The 24,098-nt window shown below is 44.4% G+C and overlaps 1 protein-coding gene across 1 annotated transcript in view; it reads left to right on the forward strand.

Annotated features, from left to right (window-relative positions):
• The window catches only part of ARHGAP31 (Rho GTPase activating protein 31), a 60,215-nt gene that overhangs the window by 24,694 nt on the left and 11,423 nt on the right, over positions 1-24,098 (forward strand). Inside the window, exons 2-6 of the mRNA XM_010128116.2 lie at positions 14,424-14,526; positions 15,025-15,169; positions 19,873-19,955; positions 20,590-20,697; positions 22,410-22,555. Coding sequence (XP_010126418.2) covers positions 14,424-14,526; positions 15,025-15,169; positions 19,873-19,955; positions 20,590-20,697; positions 22,410-22,555 — 585 coding nt within the window. The remainder of the gene's footprint in view (positions 1-14,423; positions 14,527-15,024; positions 15,170-19,872; positions 19,956-20,589; positions 20,698-22,409; positions 22,556-24,098) is intronic.

Consider the following 24,098-nt stretch of genomic DNA (forward strand, 5'->3'; position numbering starts at 1 on the left):
AAAGCCGTGGGCTTTAGCCTTAGCTCTTCTAGTAACTCCTTGCATGACCTCAGACTGCCAACTCATTTCTGTTTCTCATTTTTTGCACCTATGGGATGAGAACGATATTTATCCTCTGTTAATTCATGACTCCTTGCCAAGGGGTTAGATTTTTGCTGACGGAAGCGAAGCACATTCTGTGAGACTGTGCTGGGGTTTTATCCTCACAATGGGGGACGTGAGATACAAGAAAGATTTCAAATAAGGGTTGGTTTTTTTTTGTATCCTGAGGGTTGAAAAGCAAACCCTAGGACACTCACCTCCTTTTTCTTTTGTTCATTGACGAGAAACACACACAGTATCCTGGGCTTTGGCTTGCAAGGAATGGTGCTGCACACTCAGAAGTGTACAGAGAGGAGGAAACACTAGCCAGTCTCTGGTGATATTGCTTGGTATCCATTAGAGCTGGTTCCTGTTTTGCACTGTGCTCCATCTTCCCCTACTGCAAGACTTCCTTTCATCCAGAATTGGAATGAAAAAGTAGAAACTTCCCCTAAATAAAAATGATCCAAAAGGTTGTATTACATTGAAAATAATTATATGGGAGTGAACATATTTCACCTTCTAAAACAATGTATTTGAGTATTTCCTTGGTTGAAAAAAAGTCAAACTGAATCCCTGCGTTCCGGTGAAACATTTTGATTCTGTGAAATGCACACTTTCCCACTGGAAAATCATTCTGCTGGAAGACTTTCAAGTAGCCTTTCTTCCTGCATGCTTCAGTATCCACTTTAAACTCCAGCTGCTGGTTGCGGTTGTCCCTTCTTCTAGTCAGTGCTGGCACTATATGCTTCCCTTTATAATTAACACAGCAATATCCCCCCTGCCCCCTCTTCCAGAGGATCTTTCTGTGGCTTAAAAGGCATCGCCTGATAGCGACATGGGAAGAGGGAAGGCCGGCAAGATTGCTTTGTTTTTGTCACAGCAGCCCGTGCAGGACCGTTCCCTTCAGAGTAATCTCTCCTGCCTAATTTCAAATATCCAGGCAGCACAGCTCCTGCCTCCTCCCTTGAGAAGGCAATTCTACAACATGATACTATGTCTCACTCTTAGGAGGTTTTTCCTACCATTCCAGCTAAATTTCCCCTCATAATTTCATTCAGTCACTCCTAGTCACAGCCCCTTGATCATCCAGAGCAAGCCCTTTCCCTCAATGGTATTTGCGCCCCGCGCAGACCACTATTGTGCGCGTTCGTTTCTCTCTGGGTAATCTGGGCCATCTGTGCCTATTTACCACCGCCACTTTGTTCTTCCTTGCGAGTCAGTCCCTGTAGATCATTAGAGTTTCTGCTCCCTTTCTCTTCCTCCTCCCCATATGCAGTGTGGTATCCTGTTTTCCTTGTAACTGTAGCCATGCTACAGGGCTAAAAGATTCAAGGATTTTTCCATTAATAATCCCCACGCCCTTTTCCTGGTCAGTGCGTTGCTTAAGAGGGATTGAGGTAATTCATTCACGAATAGCAAGTCGTAATAAAAGAGAGGGAGAGCGCGGCAGGAAAATGTGAGCTTGGTGGAGCCAGTTTTTCTTGCACACTCCTTCATCAAAATATGATTTTACTCCCAGAGCAGTTCTGGAAATGGGATCCCATCCTGCAAAGCGCTCACAGGTTTTAGCTGGTGCTGTCAGCTCCTAGGCACCTTCCAGAAAAGCCACTGGCACCGTGTATGCTGGAGCTCCCTAAAAAAGCATGGGGAGATCTCCTCTCCCAGTCCCCCATCCTGCTGGGGTGTGCGGGCAGTGGCACAGCTCCAGTTGAGTTTAGGCATGTGGACGCATCTGTCCGTGGCCAGGAATGCCTGCCTAAATGTCAGCGCTGCAAATTTCAGTGGCCCTGGCCAACTTCTGCTGTGAGAACGTAGGTGGGCTTTTTTCCTTTGTGTCTTAGACCCATCAAGCCAGCCATCAAGATTTCACAATTGCACCTTGAGTAAGAATGTCTTTTTGTGAGGAAAGCTAAGCCCCAGTTCGCTCTATTGCAACCCCACCGGCTCTGCCAGGCTTGGAGCCACATCTGCTGCTGGCTACAGTTGCATAAAGCTGGAGTAATTTTGTCAACCTCTGTGGCAATTTGGGGCCAGAGATTGGACGTGTAACCCTTTGCTTAATTCCTACAGTGACATAGGATGGTGAACAGGCAACAGATAGGAAAAGAAGGAGAAAAGCCTGTTGTGAGAATATATTTTATTGAAATATACATGAAACTCATCCCAGAGGACCATTAGGGGCAGCAGTTGAGACTTTAAGGGACAGGTCCCGTTTTGGGTATTGCTAGGGGACCTAATAATCTGTTTGGACCCCTTAGTAAACCCCCTCCTCACCCCATCTGTTTTGGATGTAATTTTAGGTGTAGTATAGAAAATACTGGGAGACTATTTCCCCAGTCATTCCCCAGGTAGAGGAAACTTCTGCTTGCAGGGGAACATGCTCTAGTGCAAGCCGGCTCCTCGCCCTGCATGCTAGGCAATGGGACCCACATGTCTGAAATGTTGCAGAGGGCAGGCAGCTGGCTATGTTCCTCACACTCTGCCTGTTGTGTGTCTCCACCATGACAGAGCATGTAATCGCACGTTCCTGGGCTGTTTCTTTACACTGTGCAGCAAACTGATAACCTCCCAGTGGGAGCTGGGACAAGATTCCCATCAGCTTCTCTAATGAGACAAATGCAAACCTTGAATGCCATGGACCAGAGGAGGTCCAAAATGGTGTCTGTTTAGGTTTTCCCTTCTTTGCTGGGGCAGTGGCTCATGCAATGGCAGTCTGTGGAGCTGAAGCGCTTCGGCTTGGTGTAAGCTGTGTTCTGCAATCGTTGTCCAGTTTCTCCACGGTTGATGAAACACTGCTGGCAGTGGTAGAGATTCCTCCATTTGAGAGAATAAAAATGAAGGCAATGGTCTGGTGTAAAGGTCTTGGCATCTCCCACAGCTTATGACAGCGCCGCTGGAGCACGGAGGCCGTGATTGTAGCTTTTCTTTTGTGAGCTTACATTCTTTAGCAGTGGGAAATTGGCAGCTGTAATTAGTCTCTGATGTTCTCTGCTAATAAGTGATCTCTCTTGTACTTGCAAATACCAGCATCCCTGAGACATTGCTCTATTGTTTTGACCTCTTATCTCTTCTCCCTCCTCCTCATTGAGAGGGGGCCCAGATGTTTTTCAACACTGCTAGGAAAAAAAAAAATCCACCCCTGCTCCTCCTCCCCGTTCTATCCCTGTCTCCACTACCTTCCCCCTCCTCCTCCCATCCCCCAGCCACTATATAGGAAAATGGCTCCTGCTAGTCCTCATGGAAAAGGATACAGATGCCGGCAGGAAGCCCATTTGCTTTGGGAGGAAGAGGGGCCCGACATCAACAGGAAGCGCTGTGCGGCAGAGCTGCTCCTGCCTCCAAGCAAGGGGGACCTTGAAAACAATGTCAGCTTGCGATTTAGGAGTCGCCGGCAGGAAACGCATGCACGCTGGTGTTTGCTGTGCAGAGGAAATGATAAGCACTACCTGGCCTGACTTGGAGCAGAGATAGCGTGGTGAAAAAAAAAAAAAAAGCAGAGGGGGGGCAAAAAAAAAGGTTGTTTTTCTTCATGCTGGTTCGGAGCCTGTCCTTTGCCAAATGGAAAACAAAATAAAGAGTAAAATATGGAATGTATCAGGAATCCGTTGGGGGGCTTGGAAACTGAGGAGCGCAATTGTGAAGTGACTAGATTTACTACTTTAGTAACAGCTGGATACTGCTTTTTTTTTTCCATTGTTAGCACTGAGAATGACCCTCAGCTTGATAACCCCTGGCAAGCATATTTATTGAGAGATGAAGGGAGAGGGAGGCTTGTATCCCACATGGAATTGAGGGGATTTTCTGTGCGGGAGAAAAGTCATGGGGACAACTGTTCCCACTGAAGTCAGAAGGGCCTTGGAAATACAAAGAGTAGTAGTATATAGATAGATATCTCTCCTGGCTTGTCCCTGCTAGGTGATAGAAGCCTGCTTGGGGAATACAAAGATGGCATCATGCTGTAATATTTTGTTCAGTTTTGTTTCTTTTCCCCTTCTATTAGGGCCTGTAAAAGCCATATCATGCCTCCTTTCATCACTGACCTTCTGACAGAACTAGTTTCTGTTTCCGACACCCTTACCCCTCTGCCAGGCAGTGGCAGAAGTAAAGTCCTTGCAGGTCAGCCATGGAGAAAGCATGCTGTACGCTCTGGGTGCATCTCAGTAGTTACGTGCTGACATCCTGGGGTGGAGTTAGACACCAACAGCAGGACAGGAAATATTTTCTTCTAAACAATCCCAGCCCGGCATCAGCCTTTAGAAGGCTGGGAGGTTGTGTGACACCATCTGCAATGCTGTTCTGCCTCCTCTGCTGTCCTTGATGATTCTCGCAGGCTTTGGAGAGCAAGAGAGCTGCCCTCTTGCAACATATGCAAAGTGTTGATCTGCCACAAGGCTGGCAGATGGAGCAGTGCTGTTTGTGAAAGAAGCCCTGAAGGTGCAACACCACATCCAGATGTTGAAGCCAGGCTGCATAGCAGCTTGTTTTACAGCTCTTTACCCTCGCTGGTGTATGGAAAGCAAAATATGATCCCTGCGACCAAGGCGGTAAGGTATGCTTTAGTGGACAACAGCCTCTGGAGATGAAAAGGTGTAAGCAAAATGACCCATATCCCATGGGCTACCCTTCTTGACTAAACTACTGAGTGAAACCGATCCACTGAGACTGGTTCTGGACTTACTGATGTAGACATCCATGCATGCTTGAGGAATCCACCTCCAAACCAATAGCTTTCCTTGGCTGAGAGTAAGTACTTCACCCAGAAAGGCCTTCAGCACAGTAGCAAGACACAAGGGCAATGCACTACCTAAATGCACTTTGCCTGGGACAGGAGAACATGGAAGACGTCTGTGGCAATGGCTTATTCTCTGGTGGGTGAGCAAGGTTCAACAAGCAAGAGCACCAGCATGCAGTGATGTATCCTCAGACCTATGACATCAGCCTAGCAAGGCTTTTGCGGCTTTTGACTCTGTAAATATCACCTTTAGGTATTAGGCTTTGATTGATACCTTATTAAGAAAAAGCTGTTTCTCTAAGAAGAATTTCATGGTAATGCACATGAAACCTCTCACACGCACATATATATATATAAATGAATATAATTGTATATATATGTATGCACACACATATATATGCTGATGTATACATACTTATACATTTATTTACGTATATAGGTATACATGTCTGACCAGGTGCTGCTTCTGGCAGAATTTTCTCCTTGCTGCTCAGACATAGAAACTGAGCCCGCAGGCTCTGGCGACAGTATGCCCTGGGCATTACTTAGGATGGGTAGAACAGCACCTCTCTTCACCAGACAAACATCAGCAATTTGAATCACCCACAGCTTAATCCTTCTCAAATAAAGACTGACTTGTTTTCAGCCTCCTCTGAGCAGGGCTGAGAGGAGCATTTCTAGGTGACCTTCCACTGCCAGCAGCAGTCTTAATTCTCCACTCTGTGTTGAACCTCACACCATCATTTTATGCTCCTGTAAAGCCGGTGAAAATGCTTCTGTCATTCCTTACACCTTATTTTCTAGTATTTGCGTGACATAGTAAGAGGTAAGAGACAGTAGAACAAACAGATTTATTTTTTTTTCTCTTGTGGAAAATACTGCTGAATTCAATGGTGTTTTTTGTATGAGTGCGGTTCTTTGCGTCAGGCCCAGACAGCCTTGCAGTGAAAACACTCAGTCTAAATATATGCTCAGCAACTGAGCAAAGATGGAATGGATTTTGTGCTGCTTGGCTTCAAACTGTAATGACTGATTATTGCTAGTGCCTTGGCATGTTTGTTTTCAATCAGATTGACATCATAAAGCCTTATTTACTTTTTCTCAAAAGTCTGTTTTCATTTGCCTTTCACTTCTCATTTGCAGCCTTTATGGGTTTGTATTTAGGCTCCTCATCTGTCTGTCTGTGATATATAATGATCCTCAGCAATTTTCCCTGCTCTTTGCCCTGAGTTGTTGACTATCTGTAAAACAGCCCATTTGGAATAACCTCTGGAAATTGCTGTATCCACTCTTCACTAGGAGAGCCCTAGAGGCAAGATCAGTGAGAGGCCTGAGTGAAAGAACATTGCTGCATAATCTAGCGTCAGTTTGCATCAGTCCATCAGTGTGACAGAGGGCAAAATAAAAAGAGGAGAAAAGATATAAATATGTGCTGTGAGATTGAGCCATGCAATTTTTCAACCATATGAAAGCTTGGTCCAGGAGCAGCGCCTCAGCTTGTAAATTACTTGCTGTGCAGCAAGTGTGGAAGGAGAACCACGAGTGCTGACGGACCTCCAGCCTATACTTGCACGTTCAAAGGGACAAGAGAAATTTCCTGGGAAAGAACGACAGAGAGAACTGCAGAGCTGCCCACTTTGCTGCAGCACCAGAGTTCATGAGACAACTGCCCAGCTCCTTGCTTCACCCTGTCTCTTCACTAGCAAGATAACAGCAGCATAATTTTTCCTGGAATCTCCCAAGAGCATTTATTTGGGAATTAGTTGCTTTGCCAGTGGACTAAGGATCTGTCCAACAGTGAGACAGCATGACAGAACAGCATGGAAACTACAGGCAAATTCTCTATCCTGTAGAGACTGCTATGGATTTCAGTGTATGGAGGTGGTATTTGTGAAAGGCACAGTACAAAGGACTTCCAAATCGCTTAACTAGTGGCTGGTATTCTTCAGATGCACATCAAGATTTAAGCATCCAGAATTTCTTTTTAACAGCCCCAAAAAGTTTTCAGAAACCTGGAACACCTATTGCCTGGGACACTAAAGTCCGAGTTGAAAAGGAATAAGGAGCAAACTAACACTGACAGCCAGATAGGGAGTATGCGTTGATCCCCTTGAATTGCCTTTCTCCAGATTCTGGGATCCTAACAAACCTAAGAGTTGTCACATGTCAGGGGAGCTATTGGTTTCTACACTAGTTTAGAGTCAATAAATGGGTGTAATAGCTTACAAGACACCTCTAGAGAAATTTTGGGACTGTAAGAAACTGAACATGTCTGCAGCAGCTACCAGGCTTAGGTAAAAGATGGAGACTGTGCACTATTAGTTTTCTAACTTGCTTCTGAAGCCCTTGTGAATGAAAACACATAGGTCGAAATTTGTTGAGGGGAGGAAAAAACTTATGAAGTCCATATATTTTCCTTGCTTTGTTGCCAGCAGTTAAGTAGGTTAGCATGGCTTCCATTGGTGTCCATGCTTAAGAAGAGAGTGGAGAAAAGAAGGAAAACATGATACAGTGTGACACCTACAGTCCATAAGCTTGTTTATTGATATAGATGAAAGACAGTGGACACTCAAGAGGCTTCAAATGGTGCCTACATCACTGGCTGTCCATCCCAGGCTCAACACTTACCTGTGCTCTTCCCTTATAGGTGGCTTCTCCCAGCTCCATTGAGCTGCAGCATCAGCATTGCCCTACTCACTCCTGCTCTCCATCAGAGCTGACACAGCCTTTGGATTTGGTAGTGTTTTTAGTATGTGTCATCAGAAACAAAGTTCATGGTAGCATTCCTATCTCACAGCCTACTTATCCTCTTAGTATCTAGGCATTTACCATACGGAGGTTGATTCATTATATGCAGCTTCACAACTATTCTGATCTTTTCTATACTTATAGCTGAGTCCTTTTTCTGAGGCAGCATAAATTGTCCTGTTACTCCTACCTCCAGAATTAATTACCCCAATTGCCTGTGCTGTGGTGAACAAAATTCTGTACAATAGCCACCCTAATCTGCTGTGGATCAGAGTTGTTCGGGTTCAAATGGCTAGCTGAGGACGTGCACAGCTCATTGACCTGCCCTGCAGAACCTAAGCTGCTGTTTTCCGAGCTGACTATACCACAGAGTCATAAAAGTTAGGAGTGGAGATATCCTGTTCGGTTATCTGGTCTTTTTTTTTTTTTTTTTGCAGGAAACCCACAGCAGGATGTTTTCCTAACAAAACTATTCTAGTATTTAGTACAACCTCTCTTCAAAAGTGGCTGCATGACAGGATTTGCCAGCTATGTCAAGGTACTAGTCACGTTTCAGAGGGGCACGGTGACCGTTGAGGTTGAGAGTCAGCATTCAACGTCTGCTTGTGCAGTGTTTCCTCTTAGGCTTTCTATGACGTGTGTTGTCGATGAGCCAGCCATGGGCTTTTTAATTTCTGCCTGCAACATCACAGCTGTCAGATCTGCTCTGGAAAATCAGGTGTTCCTACATGTCTTATTTAGATATGTGAGATGTAAACTCATGGGAAAAAAAACCAAACAAACAACCTTGATAGTGGTGCCATTGACTTCATTCAAACTCATGCTGGGCCTGCAGGCTGTGTTGAAATGGATTTGCTTGAAATCAGCGTGTCACATACAGAACAGTGCTCAGCGTTTCCACTTCCCACTCAGGCTGTGGAGGGTGATGGCTCACACCATCTGACAGATCCGAGATTCCTTTTTCCGCTGTCTTTGCCCACCAGAATCACAACGGCATTCAGGATGGTGCTTTCATCGCAGGGATCAGCACTGTTGTGCTAACCTCTGTGATACTGCAGGGACATTTCCCACAGAAGTAGAGGGGAAAAAAAAAAATAAAAAAGCAGCGTGTGACTTACATGGTGATTCAGTTGTGCTGTCCGTGCAGACAGGATCACCTTGGCGCTGGCTATTCGTCTGTTTTTAACTGTGTCTCTGGCAGCCAAGGGGGAAGAGGCGAGGAGGACTCTAACAAGTTGATTTGTTTTTAAGCCTGTTTGGTGCTGTTTAGGTATCTCAGGCTATTCAAACACAGGTGTGTGTGTGCAGGGGTTGTGGAAGGCCAGTGCTAACAGCAAAACTAAACACTGGAGTTTGATGGTAAGACAGTTTGTTTTTTCTTCTCCTATAAAATGAATTTAGTGCTTCTGAAAAGTATGCATAGACATCCTGGAGACTGAAGGCCTCCGTTTGTCACTGTAGGAGTTGCGTCCAGGCGGAGCAAACCCTCCCCATCCCTGGCTCCGACAGCTTCATCTCTACAGTGATTTTGGATGCTGTGGCCCCTTCCATCCCTGGCCACTGATGAAAAGGAGACAGTGGAAGGCAAAGGAGATGATACCTGGGGGCAAGGCAGGATTTATCCTTAGCTGCCACAGGTTAGGGCTACGCATTGGGAGTCAAACTGGAATCGTGACTGCTGGAAGAGCGAGCTGCAGGGAGGAGAGTGCAGTTTGATCTCCTCTGGAGTCTTTCTCAGCCAACCTTACGCCTAGTGAAAATCAGACAAGATCAGCAAAAAAAAAAAAAAGTGAATCAGCATTAAAGCTCATGAGTTACAGTAAGAGAGTAGGAAGCCTCAGGAAATGCAGAAAATTGTCACATCAGAGATACTAACTCCCAAGTATGTTGCCATTTATACAATGCCATTCCTTCCCTGTGATTAGGAGGCCAAGTTAATGTATTAGTATGTTCTAAAATGTGTACTGTTTTGTTATTTTTGTTTGTACAAAATAACAACTCGTGCTTAGTACAGACTGAAACAGTTATTTTTTAGGAGGAAATGTTTCCTATTTTAGTCATTTAAATTGAAACAAGAGACTACTTTGACCTTTATCGTCATGCTATTGACATAGGATGATAGGAAGTATGCACTGCTATTGAGGGCAATGGAAGACAATTAAAAAAAAATACTAATACGTAACAAAACCAAAATGGTGAAATAAAAATGCCCACAACTTTTTTTTTTTTTATGGCACAGGATTCATTTTTGAGAGAAATAAAAAACAAACACCCAAACTATTTCCTGTGAGTCAAACATCAAAAAGTTGGTGTTTCAGGTAAATGAAAAGACTACATTTATCCTCCTGTTACTTGAATGAAAGTTAAAATAAAATTAGAGAGGACGTGAAACCTCCTCCATATGGCATAAACCAGTCACGAAGGAGGACCTGGGAAACTCTGCCACTCATTTTTATCCTTGCAAGGAGCCCTCTTAGAGAACAACAGAAGGATAAGGACAAAAATGAAGCCTGCTGCTATTCAGCCCAGTTCAGTACAGTGTACCCTGAGCACATGACCGTGTCCAGGTTAGCTTTCTTTAAGCACAGTCTTGCTGGACAGTATTCACACTGACTGGTTAGGGTGGCTGATTTAGCAACCTCCTCCCTAGGGTCCTTCTGTAGCCCATGGAGACTAAGAGTTTTTTCTAGAAGGCGGCACTGAAGGCCAGAGGGCATTGCTTGCATCTCCTGCTGGACTAGGGTCTTTTTTGGTCTTCGCTGGCTTTAGTGGGAGGCCAAGAGGCCATCTTCCCACCGGTAGTTAGGTGGGGTGACCCCTCTCTAGTGTCCCCTCCTACTTGAGCCGCTTAGTGATTTGGTTAGATGCACACTTAAAGGTCTCTTCAGCTTTGATCCAAAATGCTCAGCCTTATGCCAGATGAAGGCTTTGTCAGGCAGGCAAAGAGTGAGCACCTTCCTTGCTAGTGGGGAGGTTTGGTGGGTGGTAGCACCATGGCTGGGAAGGAACAGGAGAAGTGAGAGCACCCACCCACCATCCCAGCAATGCTGGAAGGTGAGACAGTGTCCATCGCTGGCACTGGAAGCTGGAGGGATCGGAAAGGGAGGGAGGCATAATACCTGACCTAGCAGGAGTAGCACACACCTGTAAAGGAGGTGGCACAAGTTGTGGTCATGGAAAAGACCCTGGTAAAGGTGAATGTCTGTGTACACTGAGCTCGGAGGTGATAGCCAGTGAGAGTGGAATGAGTTACTGCGACTGCCCTTCTGGTTTATTTTTGTCTAGGGGAAGAGAAGTATTGTCTTTTGTGTGCAGTATGTTTATAACTCAATTTCCCTTCTGACTGATGCCTTGCTCCACGCTCCCTTCTCCTCCTCCATCTGGTTTCTATTGTAGTTTTAAATGAGGACAGTTTGGCTGTCTGGCAGAACAAGCGGGGTCTGTGTGACACCAGCTGCCTCTTCCAACTTCTAAGCCTCCAGCACAGTTTTAATTATAGAAGTGTCAAGATTGGACACCCTCTCACCCACCCCTTTCTGTGCCTGCACGCACACACACAGCCCCTGCTACAAAGTCCCATCCATGTCCGATCCAATCTTTCTTCTGGAGTGACCCAGGTCCGTAATTTACGTGTGCCCTGTAACATCAATAGAGTCTTGTTGTAAAGCACATGCTAGAGTCTGTACCTCCCCGCATTCAGGGTTGAGCACAGCCTTTGTTTTGGTTCATCAGGAGCCACATGTGAAATAATCAAACTGCCTCAGAAATGCCTGGAAGTGGGAGGAAGCTGATCACTGCTGCTCTAACCTCACCTCCCCCAAGTGCCCGAAAGACCTAGCTTTGTAGGAGATCAGAGCTGCTCAGGAATTTCAGAGCTGCAGGTTGTGCTCAAAGAAAACATTTATTGTGCTCCAGTTTCATACAAGTGCTGCATTTAGGGGCTTGCTTTGCAGGAAGCTTATGCAGTCCCTTCACCTCCAGGGATCTGAGGTCAAAGTCTGTAATTTTTGGTTGCAAGTGAAATGTGTCCTATGTGGGACTTTTTTTTTTTTTTTTTTTTTTTACGTCACAAAACCACCACACATTTTGAAACTGGCTGTTTCTCTTCACAAGAGCCAAAGACCTGGTATGGTAGGAAATCATATACAGCATGAGTGAAGGGCACTGGCAGAGATATGCAAGAAGCCCAGGTCTGGAAAAGCAGGGAAGACTGCAGGACTGGAGTAAGAGATACTGGCAGAGCTTGATGCGCATTGTCTCTCTGCAGTCTACAGATTGTCTCTACTGTTTAGTCTTCACTCACTTTTAAAAATTGGTTTAATTTTATATACTTGCTACAGCTTATTCCCCTCGGGTCCCCTTTTTTGCTTACCAGTCCTCAACAGATGGATCTAGCCTTCTCTGGTTTGTGAATAAGAGGTTTGCTTACCTGCCTGAGGCCTCTTGACCTAATTTACCCAAAGAAACTTAAAACTCAGCAAAAAAAATTAGTGTGGTTTAATAGGTCTTACTTTCAAGAGGTCAAATTAGTCACAACAAACATCAGTATACACATTTTTAGTTGGTGTGCTTATTCTTAATATTGAGGTTTTAAAAAGTATCTAATAAAGTGCAGTGTGGAGATGGATCTCATCTTTGTGGCAGCTAGGCACCATTGTGTGAAATTTGTCTATATGAAAGACTGTTTAATTTTTAAGCAAACCTTGTCACATGGCTGTCCTGATCAAACAGGTTTTCTGTTCAGTGAATTCTTCTTTTTCTAGGTCACGTGGAGTGGTTCACCCATCCTCCCACCCAAATAGATCAGAAGTGAACATGGATCTGCTTGGCTTTAATTTTTGCTCTTTGCATTAGATTTATTTCCAGATCCCTACCAAGAAGGAAATCTTAATATGCCATGAATGCATAGCTTCTGCCACAAAGGCAGTACAGCCTGACCAGCCAGAAATGAAGAAGAGGCCTGAAGTCATTTGCCTTTCCTTTTTTTTTTTTTAGTTCTAGCATGCTCATCATATGATCTGAGTTCCCTACTGCAGTTTCTGATAATCAGGTCTTACTCAGAGATAGGAAGATCCTCTTTCTTGCTGTGTCACTTGGGCTTTTCTTGGCAGGATTTCAAGGAAATGTCATGCTTTGCTTTTGCTCTCTCTCCTTCCACATCATCTAGTCCTCTTAGGAAGTAGGTACTGTAGGCACTGAAACATTGCTGTTGTAGTAGGTTAGGGCCCCTGACAGAAGCTCCGCTGTTAGCTCTGCCCAACAACTTGAGGGTCTTAAAAGTCAGCCCAAGGGCTTTGAGTGTGACACAGCATGGATAACGTACCTGCATTATAAGTCGCTGCTCAAAAAAACATAAAGTCAATATCTCCCTGTTGTTTTGGAGAGGCTCCTTTAACTGAGGAAAATCAGCCTGGATCATTCTGGCTTCCAGGTAATCGCAGGCACTTTGTGTATTCCTGCATTTGGGTTGGCCAAAAGAGAAAAGAAGGGACACACAAGAAGGACCTCTTTACCTGCCTCAGTAAGAGTCAGGAGGCAGAAGGGTAGCACTTCCCTGACTGCCTGGGCTCAGTAGTAGTGTCACTGAGGTAGGCAGCAGCTTGGGAGTCCTCCTCACCAGAGCCTATGCCCTGGGCTGCTTGGTAGGGGCAAATCCATCCATTATCTGTCTCTGGTCTTAGTGGCACCCATGAGAAATATGATAATGTACCAGCTGTTTTTTGTTCAGACTGTCTTTAGAGTGCTGTCTTTGGATGCTGCCTGATGAAGCACATGTTAATATGTCATTATGGTCCTGAACTTGGAGCAGAAGAACTCAGGGAAGGTCCAGCCAGAGGCATTATCTCTGTGGTGCTGCAAAGATGCAGTAATTGCTATGCCTGGCTTTCCAGTCAAATGTGTGGCTAAGTCTGTTTTCTTCCATACAGCTTTCCGAATGCGCAGTGGAGCAGAGTCAGCATTACAGCGGGGAACTTTAACTTCTGCATTTACTGACTTCTTTGCTTATGGCTGTGTGAAGCATTGCATTAAATACACAGTAGTTTCTAGCACCTAATAAGGAAGGGCCGTCTTACTGTTATTGTTATAGCTAGGGTTGTTATAGTACTGGGGACAGGGAGGCTTGGTCTGACCAAGAGGATGAGGGTTTCCTATACCTATATAGTGGGGAAAAAATAAACACACACTTTGATTCCAGGTCTGGATGGAAACGTTGTGCCTCAGGCTCCTCTTAGCTTTAAGGCTGCTTAAGTCTTTGGCTGGTTACGTTGATAGAGTTCTTTTGAAGCCAATGTTAGATTTTGTCAGTATGCAGATCTAGTCAATATTTAAACTTTATACCCCCTCTGTGGGAGTTTATGAGCACTAAACTGTGAGTATGTAGGCTTATATGGAAGTGCGAATGCTTCTCTGATTTTTATCCAAGCCAATCAGACCTTTTGGCAAAATTCAGCGAGGCTGGAGCTCTATCTTGGGGAGGGGGGAGGTTCCCAGGATCTCATACTTTACCTCATGCTTTCAATTAGAAAGAAATTGCTTCATTTTCTGGAAAGAAAAGAAAAAGGAAGAGAGAGAAACTCTACCTTTCTTCCCACAATGTTTCTGTGACTTCAGGGTCAGTCATTGTCATATGTCAATGAGCATGGCATGGCACAACCATAGCATATCCTTACTTTGCAAATTGGCTATGGCCACTTTGTGGGGTTTATTCTTGATTTGCCCTGTATTTCTTCCATTGCTGTACCCTTCCCTGCATCTGCAGAGAGCCTCTGCTGTTTCATGAAATTGCGTCCTCTGTGGTGATTTGTGGAAGTCCTCAGTGTGTATTCATTGGGCATCTTGCCTTGCTTTCCTCTCCTAGTCCCCTACGTGCTGAAGAGCTGTGCGGAGTTCATTGAGACTCATGGCATTGTGGATGGGATCTACCGCCTCTCTGGAGTGACATCCAACATACAAAAGCTGAGGTAAGGGCAATCTGTCTTAGCGCCAGAGGGATCCCAACACATTGCTGGGTACCTTTTTGCTGTTAGTCCCTCAGGCATAGACTGGGGCCAACAGAGCTCTACAGTATGCAGAAGATAAACTGCCTGTGAAGCTTGTAACAGAGAAATACAACACTTCAGGGATTTGTCCATGACAAAGAAAAAAATTATGTCCCTCTGCATCTATTAATGGGAAAGGCCTGGAGGGTCTCAGCACAAATGCTGAGTTGTTCTCTCTCACTTCAGACAAAGGAATCTCTTTATATCTGTTAGGGGGCCACTCATGGGACTATGTTAGGGAAACCAGAGACTAGTTGAAACCTTGAGGCCTGATCCCAGGAGACAATCTGGGCCAGGCTGCAGAAACATCTCTGCTTTTGAGTTTGTTTTTCCTTCTAGCTGTAAAATAGTACTTAAGGTGGAGTACTGGGATGCTCAGCTCTTATTAGCCTACATTTTTATGTTTCCATATTGTTTCAGACAAGAGTTTGTTTCTGACCAATGCCCAGATCTGACAAGGGAAGTTTACCTCCAGGACATCCACTGTGTTGGGTCGCTCTGCAAGCTGTACTTCAGGGAACTGCCCAACCCTCTCCTCACTTATGAGCTCTACAAGAAATTCACGGTGAGACCCTTTGCTGTTCTCATTTGTCTCCAGCAGTGTGGATGTGCTGCAAGTTCCTCCATGACAGCTGTTTGGGATTCACTCCAATATCCTGGCTTCTGGTGCATCTATCTGTATAAACACTTCTCAGTGCTCTTCCCTTCTTGTCTTGCTCTGACTCTCTGTCCCTGTCCTTCTTTCTTTCCCCCATTTCATGTTTATTTCTCTGTTTCTCTGCCATTTCCGCCCCTTCATCTTGCTCATTTTTTTACCTCATTCCTTCCCTGCTGTTACTCTTTCTCCCCACTGTGCATCTCCTCCCAGAATTATTAATTCTCTTGCTTTTCCTCATTACTGTCCATCACTGAGAGTCTTCTGGGTCACCTGAGCCTTCTGATCATAATCAGAAGCATTGCAGTTTCCTCCTCCCTGTCGATCCGTCAGTCCCCGACATCTGCACACACTGATTGCTTAGCCCATGTGTAAAGCACCAACTTTTCTGCATCTGTAGCATTTTTCACAGTTTGTCAGAGTGCAAATGATGACACAGGTTACGCCAGCTATGGCGTATCAGGTCCATCATGATCCTGTCATAAATACAGATGGCAGAGGAAAGTGGCAGCTGGCCAAGCAGAAATCTCTAACCTTGTTTAAAGAGATTGTAATACAAAATAAAGAATAGTTACTGGGTTCTGCAAAACAACCACAGATTATACATGGATAGAGTTGGAGCCTAGGAGCAGACTGCAGGGGTGAAGAAAAACCTGAATTTTTAAAAGAGTTGGCTAATTTTGATGACAGATAATATTTTATTAAAAGGTGGTGCAGCAAGCTGTGCTTGTTTTTAAGGTTACCTGCTTCTTACTACTCTAAATCCACTTTCAGTTGTTTATGACACCAACAAATTTAAATCCGGTCATTCAGGCTGAAATCTTACGTGTCAGAGGTGTGAATTTTCAGCTAAAATAATTCACCAACTTCTAAAAACAACTAGGGTAGGGGCATGGGAAAGATTAATTTCTCAGTGTTAGAAACATCCATCCTTTGTTAAAAATTTCTCTCACCCTACTCTTTCCCATTTGCTGGGAGGTGGAGGGGACACTGCCAAAAATGTCAGATGTCGCAGAGAGGAAGTTTTGCAAAATCACGTCTGAATGAAATGGGAAGTGGCAAGCCACCTTAGCTTCAGGTGTTACTGTCTGCATTGCCCCTCTCCTGAATCAAGCATTTCTACATGGTGCTGCTATGGCAGAGGAGGGACTGAGAGAGATCCATGTGCTCCATACACGAAGAAGACATTCTCCAAAGTCTCCCTGTTGCCTGCTATGGGAAGAGCCAGGCACTTCCGTGCAAGGGGGCTTGCTGTAGGGCGAAGCCAGATAGGACCAGCCAAGCAGCAACCTGCTATAAGAAGTCAGTTAGCTGTTAGAGATTGCAACTGAGCTGGGGAGCATGCAGTGGGAATTGGCTCGCTGTGCTACCTGTCAGATATGCAATAGTGTTAGGTGTCTTACTGTTTTGATACCAAATTTTAAATAAGATTAGTCTGTGTTTTAAGGTGATATATAGTCAAAACTTCAGTCAAAATTCTAAGCAGATTTGAAAAGTTGACCTGTATCCTTAGGATATAGGGATCCTGAGGATATAGGATAGGATCTCCAAACTAGAGACAGTCAGGATGAATAGGATCTTGAAAATACAGGGTATTATTCAACCATTCACAGTAACTGATGAGTCTCATTCTTGTTGAAGCTATTTGGCTGGTGTCTTTCTGGCTATCACTACTGATTTATGAAAGAAAAGTGCTCTAAAGGAAACATGAAGATTTAGATGGAAACTTTTTTAAGGAAAGAATGTTTGCTGAAAAGTGCAGTTTTGGGATGATGACTTGCAGATTTTCAGTAGATACATTTGGTAAATAGTTTTATTCAAAAACAAAAGGTAAAACATTTCTTTAACTGTCTAAATGTTTCTTTTACAAATACTTTCTAAAGGAAATGTTTCAACATTAAATCAACACATATAACTCTTAAATAAAAGGTCTTTCAGAAAAGGGTTAAACAACTCCAAATTTAAATGAGCATTTCTTTCATTTATGGTTGAGTGTGATGCTTTGTTCAACCTCGAATGATTGTTTTTTAAAATCTTGTGCCAGTTGCCCAAAATGTTATCACTTTGGATTGACCTAAAGGGATTTTTTTTAATCTCCGACTTTTTAGTTTGTCCGCTGAGCCACAAAATCCATTATTCATGTAAGTCTACTCAGTAGAGATTTATAATGGGTAACTCAGCTGACAGGAAGCACAGTCAGATACCAGGAGGAAAGAAAGGAAAAAAGACCAATTCCCCAAGGAGCAGAAAAACCGCTAGAAGTGTGTGTATGGGGCGTCTGAACAGGGAGTGGTGGCAGCTGTGCCTCAGCAGAAGAGCGTTAGTAGGAGTAAAGGATGAGTGCTAATCCCAGCCTGACTCAGTTGGAGCTGTCTCTGAGATGGGATAGGCTCCACTTTGAGTCACTAGAGTGATTCAGTCATTTGTGGCTAAGGAAAGTAAAATTCTTAATGGCTAGGGAGGGCTCAGCCTTTTGGTCATCAGTTTGTCAAGTTCAGAGATGTAACATCCTAGTCTTGACCTCACTGGCTATCAACTTTTGCAAAACGATACCTTCTCATGCTCTCTAGCTTGCCATCTTGTATTCTAGTGATGGATGCTTGTTTCACAGGTTAGATAAGTTGACTCTACTTGGCTTGTTCTAGCCTGGATATAGAGGAACCAAGTACTCCTTCAGAGCAAATCAGCTGTAGGAGACCAAGCCTACATTCTCTCTCCAGAGACTATTCCACTTGTTAACCAGGGCTTATGAATTGTGCACTGCCAGAATCACTGGTGGAGTAAAAAAAAATTCTAAATGACATAAATTCATACCATGATTAACAAACATGTAATAAATGGAGTTATGGGTTCTTCCTTGAATTCTGTATTCTGCTACTGTAGTCCTGAGTTTTGGAGGGAGCCTCAGATTTCAAAGGCACAACACGTACAGGTCAGAAATGTGACCTGGAGGTTTGAAGGGTCATGACCTCAGAGAAGCTGGTATTCACTTGCTGTCTAAGCATTAGGTCTTTGAGATCTAGAAGTTAAATACAGGAATGAAAATCAGCACTGAGGGAGAAAATACTGTATACAAACTAGTTGAAAAACAATGTTTTAGACTCACCAGTTTAAGTTCATATTTCTTTCTGTCTCCATCTTTGGGCGATGCCATTCAGCTGGAAACCTTGTATGAAGATCACAAGAGTTCTTATACTTAGGATTTATGGGATAATGGTGATAGGCCTTTAAAAAAAACAAAAAAAAAAAACAAAAAAAAAGGAGCTGTAGTTATGAGTAAAAAGTACTAGAAGTAGTTAATCTACCTTTAATTTGGGCAAAACAAGTGCATCTACATCTCATGTACACCAAAATAGTGAGCTCACTTGTTTTTCTTTGCCATCATACCAGCGTGAAGTTCAAACTAGAGGGCATAGATTTTACTTCCCAGTATAAAACATCATTCCCAGGGTATAAAACATCATTCATATTCATCTCTGGCCTTGAAACTGGCAATGTTTGGTTTGCTAGTGGTTGTATATGAGAAGTGGTCTGCTGGGAAAAGAACAGTGACAGCATCATCAGTGTGGATGTTGTAGTGACTCCTACAAGAAGATGCTTCTCTAGTTGTGGCTGGTAATTTCAGGTTCATAATGTTTAAGCAACGGGTGGTTTGGGATGGGTTATTTCCTTCCTTTCCTTTCCTAGCAGTGATGATGTCTGTCTGTAGGCAAAGCTTCTGCTGGCAGCGTGGGTCCCAGCATCTTTCTTTGATCTCTCTCCAAACTGCAGTGGCAGTAGGGTAGGCAGGAGGTTCCCAGACAGTCATGCATTGTTTGAACTCGACGGTGGTTAGTCCTCCCTCAGCACAAACATTGAAAGAGAATAGCTGAACAGATGAATACCAATGCAGTAAACTCCTAAGAATGCAGACTAAAGGTTATTGTGGCTCTCTAAGCTCTTGGTCCACACTGACTTGCTCAAGACAAAGATGTATAACCTTGGTTCTGTCTAACCTAGTCTAACTCTGAGTATAAGAATTTATTAATCTACCTGGATAGTGATTTTGCTAAGGCTTCTCCCATCATAAAAGGTACAAACTCACATAAACAACCCCTATAGCTATCTTCATATGACAGCCAAAATATTGCTTATTTTGAAGAATATGGAACATGTATATCCAAGTTGTTTTCATAACACAGGTCTTGAAAGATCTGCTTTATTTTTAACACAGTTTCAGGGAAGAGGAGGTCACTATTTTTCATTTTTTCCATTATTTTCACTTCTTACTTTCCCTCTCTTTCTATTCCACTCATCACTGCCCAAGTTAAAAAAAATGAAAAAGAACAAAGTAAAAGAAAAGAAACATAAGTCCTAACTGAAGATCTCAGCCCCTGTCCCCAAAACACTGGCCACCATGTTCCAATGTGTGGGAAGGATGTACCAAGACATGAAATAACAGTGCAGCAAATCTCTGCTGCACTGGGGACACAAAGGAACTCCTACCAATAGCTCTGTAAGGTAACAAGAGAGCATTCCCTCTGCGACAGGCTGTCTCATGTGACCCTGCTTATCCCTCTTCCTTCTCCCCTGAGTCCATTGCCAGGGTGAACTCTTTCCTTATGTCTCCACAGGAAGCAGTATCACGCTTCCCCGAGGACGAGCAGTTGGCACGAATTCAAAATGTCATCCAGGAACTCCCACCGTCGCATTACAGGTGAGAATGTGTCCACTAAGGTGCTGGGGAACAGTGTGGTGACCCTCGCCATCAGGGAATATCACCTGAAACAGCGCTAGGGTTAATTTCCAGAAGTCAGTTTCCAAAAGCTGACTCACGATTTCCAAATCTGACAACATTTTATCTGGCATTTAAATATCATTGAACAAACTGTTATTAGAGATTGAACAAGCTCTCCCTGCTGCAGTCTATCACCCTCCTTCCCTGGGTACGACCCCTGTGGCACCCTTGGCCAGCGTCCTGGGTATGGTGAGGAGAAGATGATCTGCTGGAGGTGCTTGAGAAAGAGCTAAACCCTTAGCCTTTGCAGCATCCCACTCCCTTTCCTATTTGTCTGCCATCTTCTTTGCACCCATCAGGCTATGTATTATTTGGTTTGTGCCCCATCCTTGATCACCCCAGAGCATAGTTGTTCAAGTGTTCACTGCCATCCCGTGTGAATGCTGGTACTGTAAATATTCTGTCCTACGGGACCTATTGTGCCATTGCAGATACTGCCTTCCTTGAGGAGGGGACAACTCTGAGGCTAGGTCTGGGTCTGAGCCTTGCTGTCCTGGTGGGCAGACATTGGTCACTTGACACATTTTTCTTTCTTCATGTGAAACTACTGCAGAACGCTGGAATACCTGATCAAGCACCTGACTCACCTGGCCTCCTTCAGCAACATGACCAACATGCACACCAGAAACCTGGCCTTGGTGTGGGCTCCCAATCTCCTCAGGTACAGTAGAGAGTCCTCTCATCCAGAGCACCATGCTGTGCTCTGAGGGGAGCGCCAGCACCTGATCCTGGACACATGTCCCCTGAGGGAATGGCAAAGACAGAGAAAAGCAGAACAACTAAAGGGAACAGTAGAGCAGAGCAAACAGCTTTTAAAAGGAGAAAAAAATTCTTCCAGGTTGAATAATCTGAGGTTTTACTGGCAGCATCCAAGGAAGCTTGTGGTTTTGAGTTTTTCTTACAAAAAAAAAAAAGCTGTTATTTGCGAGCTGAGCACATTGATTTAAAAATGAGGAGTTAGCTCATCACTGTGGAACGGAAATGACATTTCTGACACTGCCAGTGCTTCTGCAGTGGGGCAGTGAGAGACAGAAAGGCTTGGAAAAGAGGGCAACAGGGCAGTAATACTACAGGCCCGTGCCCAGATCTACTTGAGCAAAAGTGAGATGAGCTTGGTGGGCTTAAGATGGCAGCTAGTGTCAGATCTCAAGATCACCAGCTCATTTGTCATGTTTGCTATGCCTAGCACTCTGCTGGGAAGATGCCTGGATAAGAGGCAGGCAGAAGTTTAACCCATATGTTGTAGAGCTAAGTAGAACAAGAAAAAAAAACAACAACAAAAAGTATTTTGTGTCTTGTTGCAATTCTGTTCCCCCGTTCATCCTATCCCATATTGAGAAGAATGAACTGTGCAGGGAGAGTCCAGGACTGCAGCTGGGCGGGAGCGGGGATGACCTTTAAAGGTCCCTTCTAACCCAACTATTCTATGGTTCTATGATATTGGCTAGAGAGGTACAGGCCTGAAAAGGATTCTCTAAAGAGGTATCTCACTCTTTTCAGTCACAAAACAGGGAGAGCTGGTTCTGAAAATGAATCAAATGTTGACTCTGTTGAATATCACAAAGTATACCTTTACTACTGAGACATTTTCGTTCTAGCATCTGTCCTTGTCAAAAAGCCTGAAGCCTGTTTCCTTTTGCAATCTTTCCTAAGTGCAAGTCCCAGGGAGGAAAAGAAAGGAGCAAGCAATGCAACTGCAGTCTCCTTACACGGTTATCCTCTTGGCAATGCCCCAGCTATTATCTAACACACCAGTCATTAACTTTACAAAGGATCCATTGCCCAGAGATAATTTCTTCAGCAACACTTTGACATGTCAAGATAAGGAATGTTTCTTTGCTGAGCCCGAGAGTGAGAATGTGGGAGTGCAGGGGGGCAGAGAAGAGACTACTGTGGCACACGGCAAAGTATTAGAAAAAAAATTGGCGTGGGGAAAACCTGAGCACGGTTCTAAGGGATTTCACTGAGAGATGATTGAAGCATTGAGTAGGGATCTGGATGCAGTGTTTGAAGGCTCTTGTGTTGTCTTTCAAACCCAACTTTGAAATAGCTAAAAGAGGAGCAAAGAGGGAGAAGAATGGAGTTTGAGAGTCACAGTTTTATCTACTGCTGAAGAATGTAAAAGCTAAGTAGGGAAATAACACACGTAGGAAAGAAAATAACAGAAGTGGCAGAGAAAACAGGGAAAACAATTTTTAAGAGAGTGAGAAGGCAGAGAGAGCATGAGGTCCTGTGAGGGAAGGAGAGCAAGAGGTGCAGCAAAAATTGAGAAAATATCTTTGTTCCAAGTCTTGCAGGAAGAAAGCTGGTCTTTCCTTCCCAGGGGCTATGTGTGGCAATGCTGACTACTAGCATACCTCTTTCCTTATGTAGGTCAAAGGAGATCGAGGCAGTTGGCTGCAATGGGGACGCAGCTTTCCTGGAGGTGCGAGTGCAGCAGTTGGTGATTGAGTTCATCCTGAATCACGTGGATCAGATCTTCAACAACAACAGAAAAGCCAGCTCTGCAGAGAACATGGGTAACAACCTCCCCAAATCATTCCATGTGTCACTTGCCATGTATTCCAGCTCTGTGTCCCCTTCAACTAATATTTCAAGCACATCAACCCATCCTCGCAAACTCCCCTAAAGACACCTTGAGCCCAATCCCTCATTTGTCTTGTCATCTTCATCCCTATCTCCAACATTTTCTTTTTGAATTGCTAGCCTCCTTCAGTGTGCTCCCAGATTGCCCTATGGCTCATCTTTGCCTGATCTCGCCCCTGCTTAACCCTTTCCACCTGATTGCTTCTCAATCCCAGTCTAAACTTTCTCTCTAAGCCTGTCAGCCACAGTCTCAGTTCTTCTCTAAGGCCCCCCCAGTTATAATTCCTCATACTGATGATTCCTGCCCTGCAGCCACCACATCCACTCAAGTCAGAGGCCACACTTCCAGGATAAAACTTAAGCTTGTGGTCTAAAAACTTACGTCTTGTACCTGCGGACATTTTATAAAAGAGATTTATTTTTTTTCCTAGGACATCAACAGTTTTCAGAGGCACTGATTTTGTTATTTGGTGAGAGGCTTGTTGTCAAAATGCTTTTAAGTCTGGGAAGTGGTAGGGCTTGGATCCACAGTGACCTCACATAATTTCAGAAATATGCATCTTTCTGTTTTGCACACTGGCAAGACTCGTAATACCTTCAGAAGAGAGGGTCTAACCACCTTTCTGCTTTCCAGCCCTATGTCAGCTCATCCATCCACCTTTCCCTTAGCATGTGACATTCTCTGCTAAGCCTGTCCCTGAAGCCTGTGTTTCCAGTGCGGTGCCCTGCTCGACCTGCAACACCCCTGCACTGCTGGTGTGGGTGCCGTTCCTATGCCCTTATTTGTGACCTGGCAGAAGGCACAGAGTGAGGAACTGCTCCTGTATGGCCTTAAGCATTGTAGAAAACCACTGGCTAGTACATTCCAAGGCTTCTGGTTGTACTGCAGTTCACTGGCCCAAAACTGGCCCAAGTTTGGTAAGTGCTGAACACCACTGAATCAAGAGAGGAACATGCTGTTAGTCACAGTTGATTTCTTAGTGGGAAAGTGCCCCTTCACCCAGTCCCACTGTGCAGGCAGTAGCTTGCACCCTGCTTCAGCAGTAGGGCCAAGTACTGAGTGGACTCCACAGCCTGTGCTTCTTTCATGCACCTTGAGGTGGTCTGTTTAGGAGAGGGCTTTATTGGAGTGGCATATGGGAGGCTGGCTTTGCCACTGCCCATGTAAACAGAGACCTTCAGTTCCTGGGGCTGTTGGTCACACTGCTTTCCAGAGCCCTGCAGTGCCTTAGGAATTTAAAGTAATGCTTAGAACAGACTCCCTTCCTGGAACACAACAAGGAGGAAGATGTGGAAGTGAGAGAAAGAATTAGGCACCAGGTTTGGATCAGGGACTGAACTGCTCCAAAATCTGGGGAGGGAAGAAAGGAGGGAGGAGAAAAGGGAATGTGTGAATCCTGATGGATTTCATAGATGCTTCTTTCACACGAAAACGTCTACAGCAGATGCAGCAAGTCTGTGCAATGCAGTCTTTGG

This window comes from Chlamydotis macqueenii, chromosome 1 (genome assembly GCF_036417535.1).
Source record: "Chlamydotis macqueenii isolate bChlMac1 chromosome 1, bChlMac1.mat, whole genome shotgun sequence".
Taxonomy (NCBI): Eukaryota; Metazoa; Chordata; class Aves; order Otidiformes; family Otididae; genus Chlamydotis; species Chlamydotis macqueenii.